The following is a 17,420-nucleotide window of genomic DNA, read 5'->3' on the forward strand; positions in this document are numbered from 1 at the left end:
CCCCCCCCCCCAGACTGAGCCCGCAGCATGGAAGTGTAGGGCTGCCGAGGCCTCGCTCTCCTCCCCAGAGGGCTGAGCTGCTGGGAGGGAGAGGCCCTGGTGCTTGCCTGGCCCCTACCCCTGCATCCTTGCTGGAGAGTCGAAGTCCATGAAGTCCCCACAGGTGTGGCCAGGGCCAGAACTGCCAGTGCCCCACCAGGCCTGGATGAGAAAAGCAAGCGAGGCACCTGAAGCACTTTCCCCCAGCAGCTCCCTGTCCTTAACTCCATGTTGGTGTGAGGGCTGCCACCTCCCGGGTGTCACCCTGAACCTAGCCTACTCCTGACCTCTTGTGGAGAGCAAGTTCAATAGATCTGAGGGTTATAATGTGGCAAACAGGCCAGAGCCGAAAGTGAGCGATAGCAGCTACAGCGCCCACGGAGAGTGTTCACGCTGGAGGACGGGGGGGTGGGGTGGGGGTGGGGCAGTGGTGGTGGCAGCAGGGATGTGAGGAGGCTACAGTCCAACTGCTAAAAGGGACCAGGGGCACTGCAGGAGCAGCTCAGACTTCATCATGCAAGGCACATCCACTCTCCTGCCCATCTGCAGGGCCCCGGAACACCCCACCTCTGACCTGAGAAAAGGGCAGCAAGGGAGCAAGTGTCGGGACATTCTGCCTGGAGTGACAAGCCGAAATCACAACCGGGTTCCGGATTTCTTTGCCACAGGGGACCTGCCTGCTGAAAGATTGTTTCGGAACAGAAACGCAGCATCTCGGGACACTTCTTGCACTTCAGAATCAAACTTGTCTTGGGGAGAAGAGGGCAGTGGGAGGCTTGCACTGGGGACAGGGGCCGGGAAGAAGGGAGGGTCCAGGGAGGGAGTGAGTAGGCAGCTGCTGGCCTCTCCCGCAGCGACGCTCCTTCCTCGAGGGCTGGTGGCTACTTGTCCTCTGTGCTTTCCGGCATGCCTGCCTCTAGCAGGGCGGCCCGGAACTGGGTCAGGACACCCCTGATGCTCTTGATAAAACCCTTAGAGAGCGGGAAGAGGGGAAAGCCGATGTCAGGGTAGCCGCTCTTCTCGGGCAAGAAGCTCCGGTAGCTCTTTCTCCGCTTCTTTGGTTTGACGCTGGGTGGTATAGATGCGTCTGGCACCATCTCTGAAGTCTGATCTGTGCGGTCCCTGCTAGTTGAGGCTGGGCCCTGGGCACCACCCTCTGAGTCTGAGCCTTGGGAGGCCTCTCCAGGGGCCACTCCGCCATCCTCAGGTTCTTCTCGACCGGAGTCTGAGAGCTCGGCCACAGCAGGCGGCTCTGGGGAGCTGCGGTCCTTGGTGACCCCGTTGGGCAGCGCCTGGGCCCGCTCCAGCAGGGCATGGGTTTCCAACCAGGATTCGATACGGTTCACCAGCCGCCAGCCGCCAATGCTGAAGTGCTGCCGGATCTCCTGCTCAAACACCTCTGGGGGCCGCCGAACCAGCTGGGTCATGGACTGCACCACGCGGATCAGGGCCATCTCGTTGTAGCAGCGACTGTTCTCATAGCCTTCCTGCAGGCCCCGGTCACTGTCGAAGCCGGCTTCGTTGTAGTAAGGCTCATTCACCAGGATCAGACCTGCGAGGACACTGCTCTCAGTGGTGGGGGAAGCCCATCAGGGAGGGCTGCCTCCCACCCCCGGGGGACAGAAACCCAGCCAGCGTGACCTCGCCGGGCCCAGCAGTACCTTGGATGGAGATGAGCACCTGGAGCAGGCTGGATTTACTCGTCCACCTCTCTGTCCCCTGAAACACACAGGGGCCATCAGGCATGTCCCGTAGACACCCACCCTGTCTCTCCACCCTAGCTGGGGCATTGTTGCCTCACTCACTTTTCCGATCCAGGTGCCCAGGAGGCTGACGCACACCTTCCCATTGTCATACAGGTTGGGGTTCAGGCGGCCACTGCACTGGGAGAGGTAGCAAAAGTGGGGGGGCACGGCCGGATAGATGTTGGGGAGCTGGATGTCAAACAGGTAGAGGCCGTCCTCGTAGGGGGTTCGAGTGGGGCCCTTGATAAAAGCTGAGAAGAGGTCCTAGGAGGAAGGGGAGGGGACGGTTGGCACGGGGCCTGGATCTCTAGACACCACTAGCACCAGAGGCCCTCCATGTAGATATCTGCACTAGAGGCAGGATGGCACCACTGAGGATCTGAATTCAGGGCAGGTGTTGGGAGACCACAAGGCTAAGTTCCAAGAGCTGGCCCGTGGCATGTGGGTTCTGGGCTTGTGTGCGCGTGTCACACGTGCTGTGACCGCCAGGGCAACAGCATGTTGTGGGGCAAGAAGAGGTGGAGGGGTGAGGTACTAACTGGAGTAACAAAACCCCCTCACGTATGTTCGGATCGGGGCCATCCTGAGAGCCTCTGAGATTTGGAAAAAACTGTAACAAAACAAAACATGCAGCTCTGTTTATCTCTCAGCAAAGATGAGACTGGCTGGAATATTTTTCTAAAGGAATTCTGCCAAAACTCAAGAGAGACAAGTGTTATTAAGGGCCTCCCGGCCATGGGGCTGTCAGAGCAGCGTGACAGCAGGGTGCCGACTCTTTCTGCTCTCTGGCTCCTCAGAATAGGGCCCAAGCTGAGCCTCTGAACTCACACTCAGGGTCTAGCTCAGGCCTGGTCACAGCAGAGGCTGAGAAGGGGTTGTTCGGTAAGCTGTGAGGCAGGACATGCCTGCCTGCCCTGAACACGACTGAGGAACGTGGGGTCCTGGCCACAAACAGAGGAACAGGAAATGGAATGTGCGCTCCCTTAGCCAGAGGAGCCAGCTGAGCCAACGTGAGCACCAAGGGCAGGTCTCACCCACTACCACGTGGAGAGAGCAAACTACAGGCGTCAGGGTTAGTGACGCGCTACTGTGTGACTGAACTGTGTGAAATACTGTGGGCTAAGCTGATACACAAAGATGCAAAACTATCTTTAAAAAGATCATCCGGAAGGACAGTGCCACCAGTGTCCAATGTCAGGTCCTCTGGGGCCTCAGATTTCAGGGGAAAAGGAGCCCAGGGCTGGATGAGGACAACTCCAGCTCTGAAACGTTCTAATTTTCAGAAAGCACAGTAGACCTGGGTAATTAGGATTATTTTAAGCTAATTTTTAAAGAGAGGAAATAACACCCCAGGCCATGGGCTTGCATGACCAAATCCTCATCCTATGGAAGTGTTCCCTCCCTGCGCAACTGGGCAGGCGAGTGGCCGCTGCTCAGATTCATTCAGCTGTGAAGATCCAGGCACCCAAGGCTGGCAGCCTGTTGGGCACTGAGTGCCCATACAGCGCATCTGCACCTGCCCCGCCAATCCCCCACCAGCCCACTTGCCATTCTATCCTCGAAAGTCTTGACCATGATGCCATCAGGCAGTGAGGTAGCCAGCAGTGCCATCTCCTTCCGCACTGTGCTGAAGAACTTCTTGGCTTCTGGAGGCTGGAACTCAATTTTCTTAAAGGAGTGATTTGCTGGAGGGGAAAAGAGAGGAATCAGTCCCTACTGGGAGGCAGCTCCACCTGCGAACCAACTGCACATCAGGAAGCACGGCCCAGTCGGGCGGCTGCCTGGAGTCGGGTCAGGGGAATAAACCCAGGGGCCTGTCTCCCTCCCACTGCTCCCACACAGGATGCTGCCTGCCCCTGGGGGCAGGAGTTGTGGGGAAGAAACCAGGTATGTTCACAAAAACAGGAGCCCTGCAGCTGGTGGGGAAGGTGAAGGCAGGCGAGGGCCCACTCACAGGGTGCAAACTCCAGCACTGAGAAGACCTCGCCTTTGGCGCTGGTGAAGGTGACGCCGGGCTTGCCACCGCACTGCTGGCAGAGCACAGGCGTCTCGCTGGGCCACTCAGCCTTCACGGGTGACTGCCCCTCCAGCTTGTCCTCCTTGCGCTCCGTGTCAGGCGCTGCCTCCATCTTCTCCTCCTCTGCGATGGCCACGTTGTCCAGGGTCTTCTTGAGGTTCTCCTGCAGCTTCTTGATATCGTCCAGAAACTTCTTCTCTCTGGTGGGCTTCTCAGGCTCCACGGTGGGGGACGTGGGGGAGCCCGTCAGCAGCTGCTCCACAGTCATGTTCTTGAGGCTCTCCAGGATCTTGATGGCCTCCTTCAGCTCTCGGAAGCTCTTGGGGGGCCCATCCTTGCCAGCCTTTTCCATCAGCCCCGCCATTGGGGCGGCCATGGCCACAGCCCCCTGGATGGCAGCAGTGGCAGCCTCTTCACTGATCACCACGCCCTTGTCCTCCTCGGGAGCTGGCAGCTGCTCGGTGGGCAGGACAGGGGGCTCCTCTATCTTGGGGTGCTCATCCTCCACCAGCCCATTGTCCGTCTCCCAGCTGTCGCTGTCATCCTCCCACTCGTCCGAGGATGCCCCGCTGGTGCTCCCTTCCACCGAATCGTAGTCGGACTCCTCAATCTCGGACTCGATGTTGTACAAGTGCTGGGGGCAGAAGACAGTGCAGTGGTAACTCCGACAGGAGGTCTGCCCCTCGCCGAGGAGGATCTCTGGGGACCCCGCCTTCACAGCTCATGGTGACTCCCTGAGGCCTCAGTGACCCCATTCTGCCTCCCCCCGCTTCCACTCTTGGCTTTGCAGCTTGAGCCTCCCTGCGCCAGGGACTCCCCAGTCTCTGTGAGGGACCTTTGCCTATCCTTCCTTTCCCTGGGCAGGATCCAAAGGCCCAGTCAATACCCCACGCTGGCCTCCTCCCTACTTGGTCAGCATCTGCCCCAGGGCTGCAGGGCCTGAGGGGAAATCTTGGCAAATCCAGCCCTCCACCAGCTGCGGATGCTGCGGATGCTGCGGGACAGCTTTTGAGGGGCTACACGTAGAGCTGGGAACATGTGAGAGGAGGGGAGATGTGGGGGAGCAGCCCACATCCTGACCTTTCCCTGGAGTGGCTGTCAGGATGAGGGGACGAGGCATTCCCTGCCCCACCTGGCTCTACCATGCTGGGAGAGGAGAGTGGCGCTGTGCGGTCGGCTAGCGGGGCTGAACTGGGATCGGCTCTTCTTTCCCTTGTCTGTTAAAAATTTCCTAGAAGTGTGGAAGGAAAGTCTGTCTCCTAGGGGTAACGTGCAGATTCTCAACACAGTAAGCTCAGAATCGGGAGAGGCCTGAAGTCTGAGAACACCTCCCTGTAAATGGGGATGTGGGGTGCCTCTGTCTCTTTGCCTGGTGGGTAAAGGCCAGAAAGCCCTTCTCAGGGCCGCGAGGACAGAAGACAGGCTAGAGCTCCCAGCTCTCAGCTCCCGTGAGCCCAGGGGTCTGCCCGAGCCTTACCTGGGGCAGGATGATGGTCTTCGAGTTGTCAGCCCACACCACCTCCACCTTGCTGCTGACATCCACGCGAGCCACCTGGCCCACTGACGGCTGCTGGGCAAAGGGGACACAGTCAAGGGAGCAGTTCTCTGGGAGGGATGCAGGCCACAGCACCTCTGATGGTGCCCAGAAGTGGGTGGTACGGAATGAGGCCACGAGGAGTGAAGGACATGAGCGGCTGCGGGAGGTGACTTGGGGATGGGACGCTCTCGGTGCTGTCACTGAGCAGCAAGTGCTCGACACAGCTCTTCGCAAGCTCTGCTAACTCCTTCCGACCACCAGAGCTCTGGCCTCTCTGGGCTTCTCCTCTTTCCCAGCTCGGGGTTTCTGGCTCCAGGAATCTGCACGGAATCTGCCCCAAACCCCACCTAACATCCCCACCCCTTCAAGGTCCAGCTCAGGCTCTGCCTCCCAAGCCTCGCCTGTGCTCTGCAATACCCGACTTCACACTCATATGGCTTGTGACACGGAGCTTGGCTCCTCCAAACCATGACCAGCCTGAATGCTAAAGGTGCCAGGGCTGACGAGCACCTGGGACAGTGGGCCCACAGGACTGTCAGGTCTTGTCTTCTGGAGCCACCTGGTGGCACCATCAGGGACTGCAGCTGCTTGACGGGCATGGAGCAAAGATCCACACCTTGAACCAGGGTGCACCCACCTCATCCTCTTTGTGTGGAGCCCCATCCTCGGTGTTGCCAATGCGAATGACAATGTCAGTCGTGCGGAACCGAAAGTCAGGGTGGTCAGCGATGTCATAAACGCTCACGTCTTCCTCTTCTCCAATGAGCTGTAGCACAGGGTGGGCTGCTGTGAGCCAGGGACCCTCATGGGACCCTCACAGGACCCCCAGAGTACCTGAAGGAAGAGCAGGGGCCACAAACACCCACCTCCACGTCGTCCCCGCTTGGCCGCAGCTTGAACCACTTCACCATACAGGTGCGGCCAATGTGGTCCCCAGACTGCACCACACCATAGACTGCGGGGTCCGGGCAGCTCTGAACTAGGGAAGCAGAGGGGACATGACTAGTGAGGGAGGCCTGGCACTGCCCATGTCCCACCACAGCAGCCCTCCCGCCCACGCAAGGTCAGCCTCCTCCTTGATCCCGAGGCCCTGCCCATGCCTCCTGGCACCCCCAGGCTCTCATGGGCAGCTGCACCACTGGCCACTGCAGGGCTGGTACTACCTCGCTTGTCCACCACGAAGTCCCCAGGGCAGAACTCGTTGTTGTCCAGGTGGTGCACGGGGAAGAGGTCGTTGGAGCGGATGTTGCACTCCACGGAGCCGTCCTGCCACATCACGTCCGCCGAGGTCATTGTGGTCACCACCTCCACTGCCACCCTGCCAAGTGTGGGCCAGTGAGACAGCCATACAGTGCTTCTCCAGGGAAAGGGCTGGGGACCTCTTCCCACCCCGGGTGAGGGGCCTGCCGCACAAGAGCTCACTTTCGAAAGCTGCATGTTCTCCCGAGAAGCAGACACCTTTAGGAGAGCTCGGGCCCCTCCCTGCTTCCGTAACACGCCCAGGCCTCTCCGTCGGCCAGCTCTGCCCTGGGTGCTGCCCATCATTGTGGGCAGGGTCACGAGCCGGCGCAAGGCCTGCAGACCTTGCGTGCCCTGGCACAGCCTTGAGCAATTCCATGCGGGCCCTCAGCGCCATCCAGGCTGAATGCTGTGTACTTACCTGTCTCCTGGCTTGAAGTCACGAGTGATTTTATTCTTCTTCCTCTTGTGTTTTCGCTTTAGGTTCTTGATGGACAAAGGGATGCTCTTTTTGCGACTCGTGCCGCTGCCGCTCTGGGAGGAGGTGGTGGAGCTGGCGGAAGAGGTCACAGAGCTGGTGTCATCCGTGTCATCGGCAGCCTCATCATCTGCATCCTGCTCTGCTGAGTGCAGCCCATCATCTCCACCCTCCTTTAGCAGGAAAGGGGTCAGTGCCTGGCCAGCTTCGTGGGGCTCCTCGGGGCCCTCATCCTGCATCTCCACAGGGCTGGCAGACCCATCGGGTGGCTCCTCTGGGCTAGCAGAGCCAGCTTCACTCTTGGCCTTGGCTTCCCCTTTCTTGTCTGGGTCCTCCATAGAATGGTCCCTGGGACACTGGGTTTCCGGGGAGCAAGACATGATCCTCACAACCTGCTTCTTCAACAGGCGCTTCACCTGCAGGGGCAGAGGACAGGGTGCTGTGGAGAACAGCAGGGAGCGTCCCTGCCCGAAGCCCACGGGATGGCCAGGCTGGCCTGGCGCCAGGTTCTTGGTCTGGGGGGACAATCGTTCGGCACACCTAAGTGGCCAGCAAGGGTCTTCAGGACAGCTCCCAAGACATCTTGCCTGGCCATGGAAATGGCTTGAGGCCAGTTCCTCAAGTGCCCGCAACCCCAGCCCGAGGACATACCTTCTTGGCCATAGAGCCCTCCCCCTGGGCGCAGTGTTTTTCTGGACATTCCCAGGCAATCCTGGCCGGCTCTACCTTGGCTGGGAAGACATACAGACAGCGCTCCCCCAGCTGCCGCTGAGCATGGTCAAAGCATCCGAGACGCTTCACCCTGCGGGGAGAAGCAGGGGCCGGGCTGGACTTTGAGAGGCCAGCATATTCCTGGCCTGGAGCCAGGCTCTGGGTATGGCCCTGGAACTGCAGGAGTGGGGCTCACCTGCCTAGATTTTCCTGAGTGATGACAGTGGGCGGGGGGCTGACGCTGTCTGTGCCCCCTGGACAGAAACTCTTGGTAATCCATGTGACTTTCAGCTCCACAACCTGCACCTGGGGACGGTAGGTGGGTCAGGCCACAGCTGGGGTAGGGTTCTTACAGCACTGTTTGTTGTCGTACTGGGGACTGAACCCATGGCACTCTCTGTAACCTGCTATCCAGATTCCTGTGACCTCTGGGGCACGAAAGCAGACCTTCATGGTGTAGCATCCCCCCAAGACATGCCCCAGTCCCCCACCCCCTGTCCAGCCAGTGCAGCCAGGTGGGGGATATTAGCCTACAGGCCACTCGATGACCAGACTCCAGGCTCCCTTTACCCAAAGTCCTTTCAGTCCAACAGGGTCCAGGGGCTGAGCAGCAGGCAAGAAAGGGACTGAAGCTCAGCTCCGGGTGTGGAGGTCAAGGGGCCACCCCACCCCACCCTTGCCCCACTCCACTCCCTACCTCCTCCACCACCACTCGGAACTTGCTCTTGGTGCTGAGCACAGGCTTGACCCCTGACAACCACTGGACACTGGAGAAGATCTTGGCGGGGCCAATGAGCACCTGGCCCGGGTAGAAGCCGTAGGAATCATCAAAGAAGAGACCCTGCAGGATTTAGGACCAGAAGGAAGACCTGTGAGGACGGCCTTTCCAGGGACAGTGCTCCCTTCCCCGCCCCTGCCAGCTCTACCTGCACAAGCCTCACTACACAGGCCTCACTCTCCTCGTGATACATCCCACGGCTCTGATTAATGTACGTGCAAACCAGTCAGCCAGGAGCTGGCTAAGCTGCAGTTGCAGATTCGTTCTGGGTTCCTAACAAGCTCTCACCAACCTCATGATGCTGGGTCAAGGGTCAGTCACACTTTCAGTTCTGGAGAGCAGAGCCCCTAAATCTGTTTATAATCACGTACCCCACAGTATAAACTGCTGGGACTATGTGCCCCATGTCCTACTGGACTAGGTCATTCTATACACCCCAAAACAGAGACTTGAAAGGACGAGAAGAAAAGCTCGTTGCAAAAAGAAGTTCTATTTTCTGCTCAAGCCCAATCTGCTAGACACTCTGGTGCACACCCGCCCCTTTTCCAGGGATCCACTTCGCTTGGCCTGGGTCAGCTCCGAGCTCTCTGCTAAGTCCCCTTCCTATGCAGCTGAAGGAGCATAGGGCACCTTCCCTCAGAGAAGCCAGCCTGGCAGACGCACGTACTGAGTCGCTGACGTGTGGGCAGACATCGTATAGCTTGGCACCATCTTCTGTGTTCATGGAGCACCTGAAACAGCAAACAGGCTTGGTCTCCACCAGACACAACCACCAAGCACCCAGCAATGGTAATCTGGCGGTGCCAAGATGTCCATGAGGCCTAACAGCTACCATTCTTCTCCCAGCACCCCCTCAGCCTCTGCAATGGTATAAGACCTGAAGCCCCACGTGAGCGTTCACAGCTATTATGGTGTCAGATAAAGCCCACTCCCTGCAGACACCCTAAAGGAAGACCTTCTCCACGCCAAGGCGGAACAGCGATTAAGCAGGTGAACTGGGCCGCAGCAGACAGACAGCCCAACACAGGTTAGGCAAGCCTGTAACATGTAGTCTGGGCTCGGGCCTGTATCACAGCCCTGCGAGGAAGCCCCCTGTGTGTGCCTTCCACAGCCTGCCCTCCCCAGCTGACCAGTCCCTGCTGGTGACACCCACCTGGCGCCATTGGACAGCTTGAGGATGATCTGGTTCTTCAAGTCATAGACCTTCCCCAGCCAGCAGTCGTAGGCAATGTAGTCCCCATACATGAAGGGCTGCAGAGAGAGGACACAGGGCTGAGAAAGGAGACACTGCTGACAGACGCCCAGGGCACGAGCTGAGATGGCTCACTTGAGTGGACTGCTCAGCTATGGACCCATACAACTGCTGTGCAGTCTCCCGGGACAGGTCCAAGAGGAGGCAGCAGTGGTGTGGGGGTCCTGGGAGATGTGGGGAGAGTCTGGAGAGGCAGTGGAGCGAGCCATACAGCCAGGAGGTGGCCACGTGGACAAGTCAGTAAAGGCTTAAGTAAACAGACTGACATACTGAAGATATCAAGAGCCAGATTTCTCACTGTCGAAGAAGGTGCCACCAACGTAGAAAGGGGAAAGAAAGGAAGAGTGGGGGTGTTTAGATCCCATCAGAGCCATCAAGACAAACACACATACTTTAACATACAGGTAGACTGGGACGGACAGAATTAGGTGCACTGTACATGAGCATTACACACATACAGGCACTTCCTAGCGCCACCCTAAAAAAGGGTCTACTACAATTAGCACACCTAGCATCCAGATCTTACCTGGTTTTCTTTCTTTCTTTCTTTCTTTCTTTCTTTTTTTTTTGTTATTTTTGCTATGCTAGGAATGAACCCAGCGCCTTGAGCATGCTAGACAAGTGCTCTACCACTGAAATACAGACTCTAGCCCCAAGATCTTGGTTTTTAAAAATGCCATTCTTCTCTGAAAGGAACCAGGCTAGATCAGAAAAAAAAAAAAAAAAGATGAGCCTGAAATACCTCTTTTTGCCAGGAAGTAAAAAGAGCTTTAAAAAAGAAAAGAGAGGGAGCCATTGGAAATGAACCCAAAAGCTAGCCGGAAGGCTTCCATTAGCAACACAGAAAGTACAGCAGCAATGAATTACAACCAATGGAATAAAACAACACTTCCAGCGTCATCTTACATAGAAAAAAGAATAAATGAACTGCTTGTAATCTCTGTACTCTGAGGAGCTGAGGCGGGAGGGCTGCACAAGTTCAAGTCCTGCCTGGACAATTTAAGTGACTCAGCAAGATCCCTGTCTCAAACTAAAACACAAAAAGTGATGGGGATGTAGCTCAGTGATTAAGGCCCTGGGGGTTTAATCCCTAGTATGAGGGAAAATTAAGAAAAAAATAAATGAGGCCGGGATAGGGACACAACTCAGTAGTAGAGCTCAAGGGCCTGGTCTGGTCCCCATCATCACAAATGAACAAATAAGTAATTAAGTAAATAAATGGACTAGAAGGTAAAGCGGTAAAGCTCTTCCACACAGGAGGATGGCAACTAACAACAAGAGAATGATGCCTTCCTGCACTCACCATAGCAACCATCAGAGTGACGGCTGGTTTAGAAGGCAAAGAGCTAAGGCTTGCGCTCAGGGTGTGACAGGTGCCAGGTTACGGACACTCTTGGAACTCCGCCCCCCCATACAGTCACTTAAAGAGGGTAAAGGTGACTTCAGGATGGAGACCCGAGGACACTAGCGTGAGTGGGGGCAGAGCAACCCCTCCCCAGACACTGAGCCAAAGGACAGCTGAGCAGGGGCTGTCATGACCAGATCAGGAGATGACACCAGACAGACTGGGGGCGAAGGTCACACTACTGAGTGTGTCACTGTCCGGGACACAGAGGAGAGAACTGTGGCAGCCAGGCCGGATTAGACAGGGATGGAAGAGTTGACAACTAAGAGCCACATGTATTCCTGAATGGAATGTGGGGTCAGAAAAGGAAAAAGGACATCGCTGGGAGGACTGAATGGGGTCTGAGGACAGAACGGTGCTATGTCAGTGCTTACTTCCTAATCTGGGGCACCCTGCAGTGGTTACACGGGGTGCACCCTTGGTTCCAGCAAACACTGCCGTGTTCAGGGTGACGGGGCACGTACCTGTAGCTTGGTATCAAATGGTTCAGGGAAGAAAGTCTAGAGACAGATACCCGGGAAAGGAGATGGAACAAACAGTGAAATGGTAACAGCTGAGGAAGCTGGGTGACGCAGATACATGAATTTATAATCTTTTTATAAGTCTGAAGTCATTTTAAAAAGAAAATTTCTCTTAAAAAGTGCTATGCTTGGGGGCCAGGGATTTAGCTCAGTGGTTCTGTTGCCTGCCTTGCAAATGCAAGGACCTGAGTTGGATCCCCGGTACCAAACACAAAAGTGCTACGCTGGGTGTGTATGGTAGCACATGCTTATAATCCCGACACTCAGGAGGCTGAGGCAGGAGTGCAGTGAGTTTGGGGCCGGCCTGGGCTACACAGTGAGAGTGAGCAGTATGAGACGAGAAAGAACAGGTAAGAGAACCACACTGTGACCCCTGCTGGGGCCGGAGGGGGCCCGAGTCTCCATCCTGCATCTGAGCGGCTGTCTGCTGAGCCAGGGAGGGGAGAGAGGCAGCAGGAGCCGCTCACCCAGATGTGCTGGAGGTCCTTGCTGTTGACGGGGTAGATGATGCAGTTGGTGCCGATGAGCTTGACTGCGCAGTCGATGTTGACGTCTATCACTGTGCCGCACTGGCTGTCCTGAGGGGGGAGAAGGCATCCAGGCCAGGGCCACCGGGGGAGACCCGCCCGGACAATCCCGCCAGACGGGTGCTCGCTCTACCACACAGAGCGTGGGGCAGGGACCCAGGACTCACGGTGGAGCGCATGTGTCGGACTACGTCTCGGGGCACCACGGAGCGGTCCTCCAGTTTCAGCTGGGAAAGGGAACACAGGTGTCACAGGGGGCTCGGAAGGCACCAGAAGATACATTTTCTCTGACTTCTCGCAAGTGCACGATCATGTGGCCAGCGTGCACAATCCCGTCTTCTCTTGAGGGAGCCCCGCAACCTGCAGTCAGAACTACAGGTGGCGCCCATTCCACTCAGAAGTCTCCAGTGTCCCCTGCAGCCACCGTCTCCTACCAAAGACAACACCCCAGCCCGGAGCCTGATCACAGAAGGGCAACTCAAAGGCCTCTGGTCAAGGTTAACAGCCCCTGCTACAAACACTTCCTCATGGGAGTTAACCCTTTTCCACCTTCCTCAGGTGCCCACCTCCAACCCCTGCCATTCAGCTCTCAGGACAGAGGGTGGGGACTTGCGTGACTGGGTCACCCCACAGCTAGGGTATCACAGGCACCACATTCTAATCTGGGCCATCCCTCCTGCCGGCTGCAGGCTGCTCCTTATCTAGGTACTGCAGAGCCTGTAGGCTGCTGAGTAACTCAAGGGCTGGCTGGCTGGCTCCTCATCCCCCTGTGGCAGCTGCCAACACTCCCGCAGCCCAGGGAGGGGCCGCTTCTCCACCAGAGCAGCCTGCCTCCTCTTCTGCTGGACCCCCAAACCCGGGGTCCTCCCTGACACAGGAATGGGTGGTCTCTCTGCTCATCAAGACCCCAACAGCTGGGAGAGCTGTTCCCTCAAAAACCAGCCAACTGGACACCCTTGGCAGCAGCCCCTCTGCTTGGAAGCCCTGGGCCTTGGAAAGGTGACGCCACAAAGGCAGAACCAAAGGGCTGGAATTTTGGCAATGACTAAAACTCTATCAGTAGGATGTGAAGGGAAGCAATGAACCCTATCACCAACCAGAAGTGCAGAAATCCCACAGGCAAACCAAGCCCCATTCTAGATGTCAACAAATCTAGCAGTTCAATACGGAGTCAGACACCAGGGACCCCAGGCAGCCCGCTCCTGTGTGCAAACACAAAACAGGCGTTAGCAGCCATCTCTGGGTGATGGCCACAGGACTGAACAAGGGAAAAAAAGGACAGACACGCTCATGGTGTGCGGGATCAGGCTGGCTGTGGCCACTGCCTGACTGAGAGCCCCTGGGAGGGCAGGCAGACGCCCCCAAAGGGCCAGGCTCTTCGGACATGTGCTTCAGGGGTCCAGGCCACAAGAGGCTCACAGGGATGCCACTACCCCTCTTCTAACTCAGAAAACATTCTGTACTGTGATGCTGTGTGTCCATATCTCTATTCTGTGCTGCCCCACCAAGCCCAAAGCCCTGCTCAGCTTAAACTTCAGAAAGCCAAAACTGGGGCCCTTCCAAGCCATCACGGAAGCCAGAAGCTGTGTTGTGCGAACACCAGGGGAGAGGGACTGTGCCACGCGGGGCAGAGGGGTCTCCAAGGAGAACCCTGAGCCGAGCCTGCACATCATTCCCGGGTGCCATCTACCACGTAAAGAGCTGCCCAGAGGGAAAGGCAGAGATGCACAGGTGCTTTCTCCTGCAACTCACGCAGTCTGGGCTCCTGCACCCCCTGGTGGGGGAGGGGAAAGCAAGGCCACGGCTGAGGTTGAAGCAGGAACAAAGACACTTGGCTGAGGTCAGAGTAACTTGCACCCAAATCCTGTTCCCATAACTAAGACTTTCTTAACTAGAAGACCAACGTTCTAATTACAACCATGTATTTTGTCTATTCTGTTCCTAATTCGAGAATGCTTTGCCTTGCTTTTTATGAGCCTGGCTTACATTAATTTCCATGGAAACCATGCGCCTGCATCACTGGGCATCGCCTCACACAGTCCTGCCCTTGGGTGTGGCTCGCCCTCACTTTATCAGTAAAAATCAGTGGCTTGGACTGGCCAGCGCTTCTGTCGGTTGCACCAGCATTGGTCATCCTGGCCTCTGCTGTCTTAGTTCTGTCTTTTTAGTTTTTTGCCCCTCAGGCCTGTATCGTACACTGGGCAGAAGACTGGAGCCTACCGCAGAAGTTTCCGGTAATGTTTCAGGGGTCCCCAGCACTCCCGGGGCACCTCTGAACTCTGTGTCCTCTGTCTGCCCACAGTACCACCAGCTGCTCACTGCACGGCACACGCTTTTCCAAGCACTTCGTGTGTCTCCCCTAACACGGAGGAAGAACTGCTATTATTATAGTCATTTCTCTTTTCAGATAAGTAAAGTGAAGCAAAGAAAAAGCATGTAAGTTGGCCCAGCTTTATAGGAGAGGAGTGGAGACTTGAACTCAGCAGCCTGACCCGAGTCCTCTTAGACCACATTAAAAAAAAAAAAAAAGCTTACCTCTCCCCAGAGCTGCAGAGATAGTAACAGAGTAAAGTATGCTTCTGGCCAGGAGTAGTGGCCCACGAGTGCAATCCTAGCACTCTGGGAGGCTGAGGAAGGAGGATCACACGTTTGGGCCCAGCCTGAACAACTTAATGAGATCCCGTCTCAAAACAAAAACCAAAAATGGTCTGTGGATGTAGCTCAGTGTGAAGACCCTGGGTTCAACTCCCAGAACCGAGGGCAGGGCCACACTCTGTTCAAGATGACTGCTCTGGTCACAGAAGTGATGCCGTATTTCTAGGGTGGCCGGGGGATACTGCAGTGCCACGGCTACAGATGGCATCCGGCCCTGCCCTGGGGGCGGCCCTTTGCCCTCGCGTCCCTCACAACCCTAAAATGTCAAGTGCTCAAATCACAGGTGCCAGACGGTGCTGGAGGGAACACTAGAGGGGGCCGTGCCTGCCCTAGGAAAGGAGACCCCAGAGCAAAATTCGGGCAAAACCCAAATCCCAACTGCTGAGGAGCTGGGAGCAGTGCACTGAACGTTGTTTTTGTTCTGCTTTGTATTTTGCAGGGCTGGGGATTGAATTCAGGACCTCGTGCCTGTGAAGCAGGTGCGGTGCCACTGAGCTAAATCCCCAGCCCCTGAATGTCATTTTTAAAACAATCTGACTTAGGGTAGGATAGACAGATTCCAGCTGTCGTAAAACTCCGAACAGTTTTAGAGCTGGTGTCTGTCGTGCAACATTTCCTGGAGAACTGCAGTGATCAGAAGTTTCTGAACAGAGAAAGGATGAGGAAGACAAGATGCCAAAAAGCCAAGTCTCTGTGCCTGGGGAGGGGCACGAATGGTCGGTAGCACACAGACGTCTGACACAGGTTACAGGCTGTGTGGCTGCCTGATGGGTGGGCACTGGGACCCTGGGACAGGCCGTCTCCACTGCCTCCTCTGGACCGAGGAGCTCTGTCATGTGCCATGGGACTTTAAGGAATTCGCCGCCAGGCCAGTGCTGATGGAGCGATTCTTGTGCCAGCTGCTGTGGGGCCCAGGCCCTGCTCTGCCAAGCCCCTGATACCACACGGTGGGGGAAGAAGCAAGGACAGATGCAGGTCAGGTGGTGATCAGAGCCACACAGAAAAACAAGGCAGTGGAGCGGGGGCCGCAGGAGCTGAGAGACTAGAGCAGCTGTCAGCGGTGCTGGGTGGAGTGTGTCTGGAGGCAGGTGGGGCTCAGAGCAAGGCCAGCCGGGATGAGAAGGAAGCTCACCACGGTAGCACTTCTGCCCTACCCTACCAGGAAGACCGCCCTCATCCTGAGGCTCACACTGCTGAGCTGCAGTCTCGAGGCCTACGTACCTCTGACAAGGCAGCAGGAGCAACTAGCTTGTCCAGCACTCAGCGCCTGGTCCAGATCCTCTTCCGTAACACTGACCTTGGCTGACCAGGTGACTCAAAACTGTGTTAAATGTTGAAGGGGAGAAGAGGCAAACTAGGCTCATGAACAGGCCCAACATAGAAGGGAGCTAAAACAAAGACTCTTCCAATGGGCTACGAACATCATGGCCCTGTAGGAGTGGCTGGCCTGCTCCACAGGGCAAAGCACTTGCCTGGGACCAGTATCTGAAACACTAACTGGCCTCCTCGTCTAGGGGGAGCTGCAGGAAGTTCAAAGGGCAGGCTTTAACGGGGCCTTAGCGTGTATGTCTCAAGGCCTTAGCGTGTATGTCTACAGGCATCCTGCTGAACAGCTAGGAAGGCCAAAACACAAGAGATGTGGGTGCCCGTCGTTCTCAGAGGAAGCAACACCTTACTTTTTCTGGGGGCTGGTGACATTATCAACATCAGATCTTGACCCTACCACTGCCAACCTGAAACGCCCAGCTTGAGGCCAAGAACCCAGAAGGCTTAATAAAGTCCCAGACTGAGACCTCAGTTACAAGCTGCCTCCCCCACACTAGGTCCCTGGTGCACAGAAAAAGGGGACAACTTGTAGCAGCCCGATCTGGGTTTGTGTTCAAAGTGAGGCTTTTCCTTTGCTTCACTAAACCAGGCCTAACCACTCTGGAGCCCAGCAGACACACACAGGCATGCAACTGCTCACTCGGGCAAGACTCAAAAAAGCAGGTTATCAAGCAAGGTGGGATGGCACACGTAATCCCATCTATTCAGGAGGCTGAGGCAGGAAGACTGCATATTCAAGGCCAGCCTGAAGAGCTCCACAAGACCCTGTCTTACATAAAAGGTGCTGGGGATGTAGCTCAGTGGTAGAGTGCTTGTCTAGCATCATGGGTGAGGCATTTGGTTCAAACCCCAGATTGTACCCCCCCTTAAAAAAACCAGATTCGGGGCCGGGTATTTAGCTGAGTGGTGCTGCCACCTGCCTTGCAAGCACAAGGACCTGAGTTTGATTGCTGGTACCAAAAAAAAAAAAAAGATTTTGGTACAAGATCCCAATAATGAATGTAATTGTACTACATAATTAAAATGTACCAATAAACTCAATTTTTAAAAATCTAGAGTTCCTCCCTTTGCTGAACTGCACGAAAGTTGGCAACAGAGGAGATGTTTAAATTAAAAAATAAAAATAATTTAAAATTTAAAAAAAGTAAGACAACAGACTAATACTAAATTTTAATACTAGGCTGTTACTC

At 56.0% G+C, this 17,420-nt stretch overlaps 1 protein-coding gene across 1 annotated transcript in view; it reads right to left on the minus strand.

The window, feature by feature from the left end:
* Positions 1-765: 765 nt before the first annotated feature.
* Positions 766-17,420, minus strand: part of Ube2o (ubiquitin conjugating enzyme E2 O) — a 34,140-nt gene continuing 17,485 nt past the window's right edge. The window contains exons 3-19 of the mRNA XM_033767427.1: positions 12,417-12,476; positions 12,190-12,300; positions 9,698-9,795; positions 9,212-9,275; positions 8,464-8,607; positions 7,963-8,072; positions 7,707-7,857; positions 6,999-7,471; positions 6,502-6,656; positions 6,205-6,317; positions 5,976-6,104; positions 5,279-5,368; positions 3,739-4,435; positions 3,333-3,469; positions 1,845-2,048; positions 1,701-1,758; positions 766-1,591 (exon numbers count right to left, since the gene is read on the minus strand). Of these exons, the coding sequence (XP_033623318.1) occupies positions 921-1,591; positions 1,701-1,758; positions 1,845-2,048; positions 3,333-3,469; positions 3,739-4,435; positions 5,279-5,368; positions 5,976-6,104; positions 6,205-6,317; positions 6,502-6,656; positions 6,999-7,471; positions 7,707-7,857; positions 7,963-8,072; positions 8,464-8,607; positions 9,212-9,275; positions 9,698-9,795; positions 12,190-12,300; positions 12,417-12,476 (3,465 nt within the window). The 3' untranslated portion in view covers positions 766-920. The remainder of the gene's footprint in view (positions 1,592-1,700; positions 1,759-1,844; positions 2,049-3,332; positions 3,470-3,738; positions 4,436-5,278; positions 5,369-5,975; positions 6,105-6,204; positions 6,318-6,501; positions 6,657-6,998; positions 7,472-7,706; positions 7,858-7,962; positions 8,073-8,463; positions 8,608-9,211; positions 9,276-9,697; positions 9,796-12,189; positions 12,301-12,416; positions 12,477-17,420) is intronic.

This window comes from Fukomys damarensis, unplaced genomic scaffold (genome assembly GCF_012274545.1).
Source record: "Fukomys damarensis isolate Sample0158 unplaced genomic scaffold, DMR_v1.0_HiC HiC_scaffold_23, whole genome shotgun sequence".
Taxonomy (NCBI): Eukaryota; Metazoa; Chordata; class Mammalia; order Rodentia; family Bathyergidae; genus Fukomys; species Fukomys damarensis.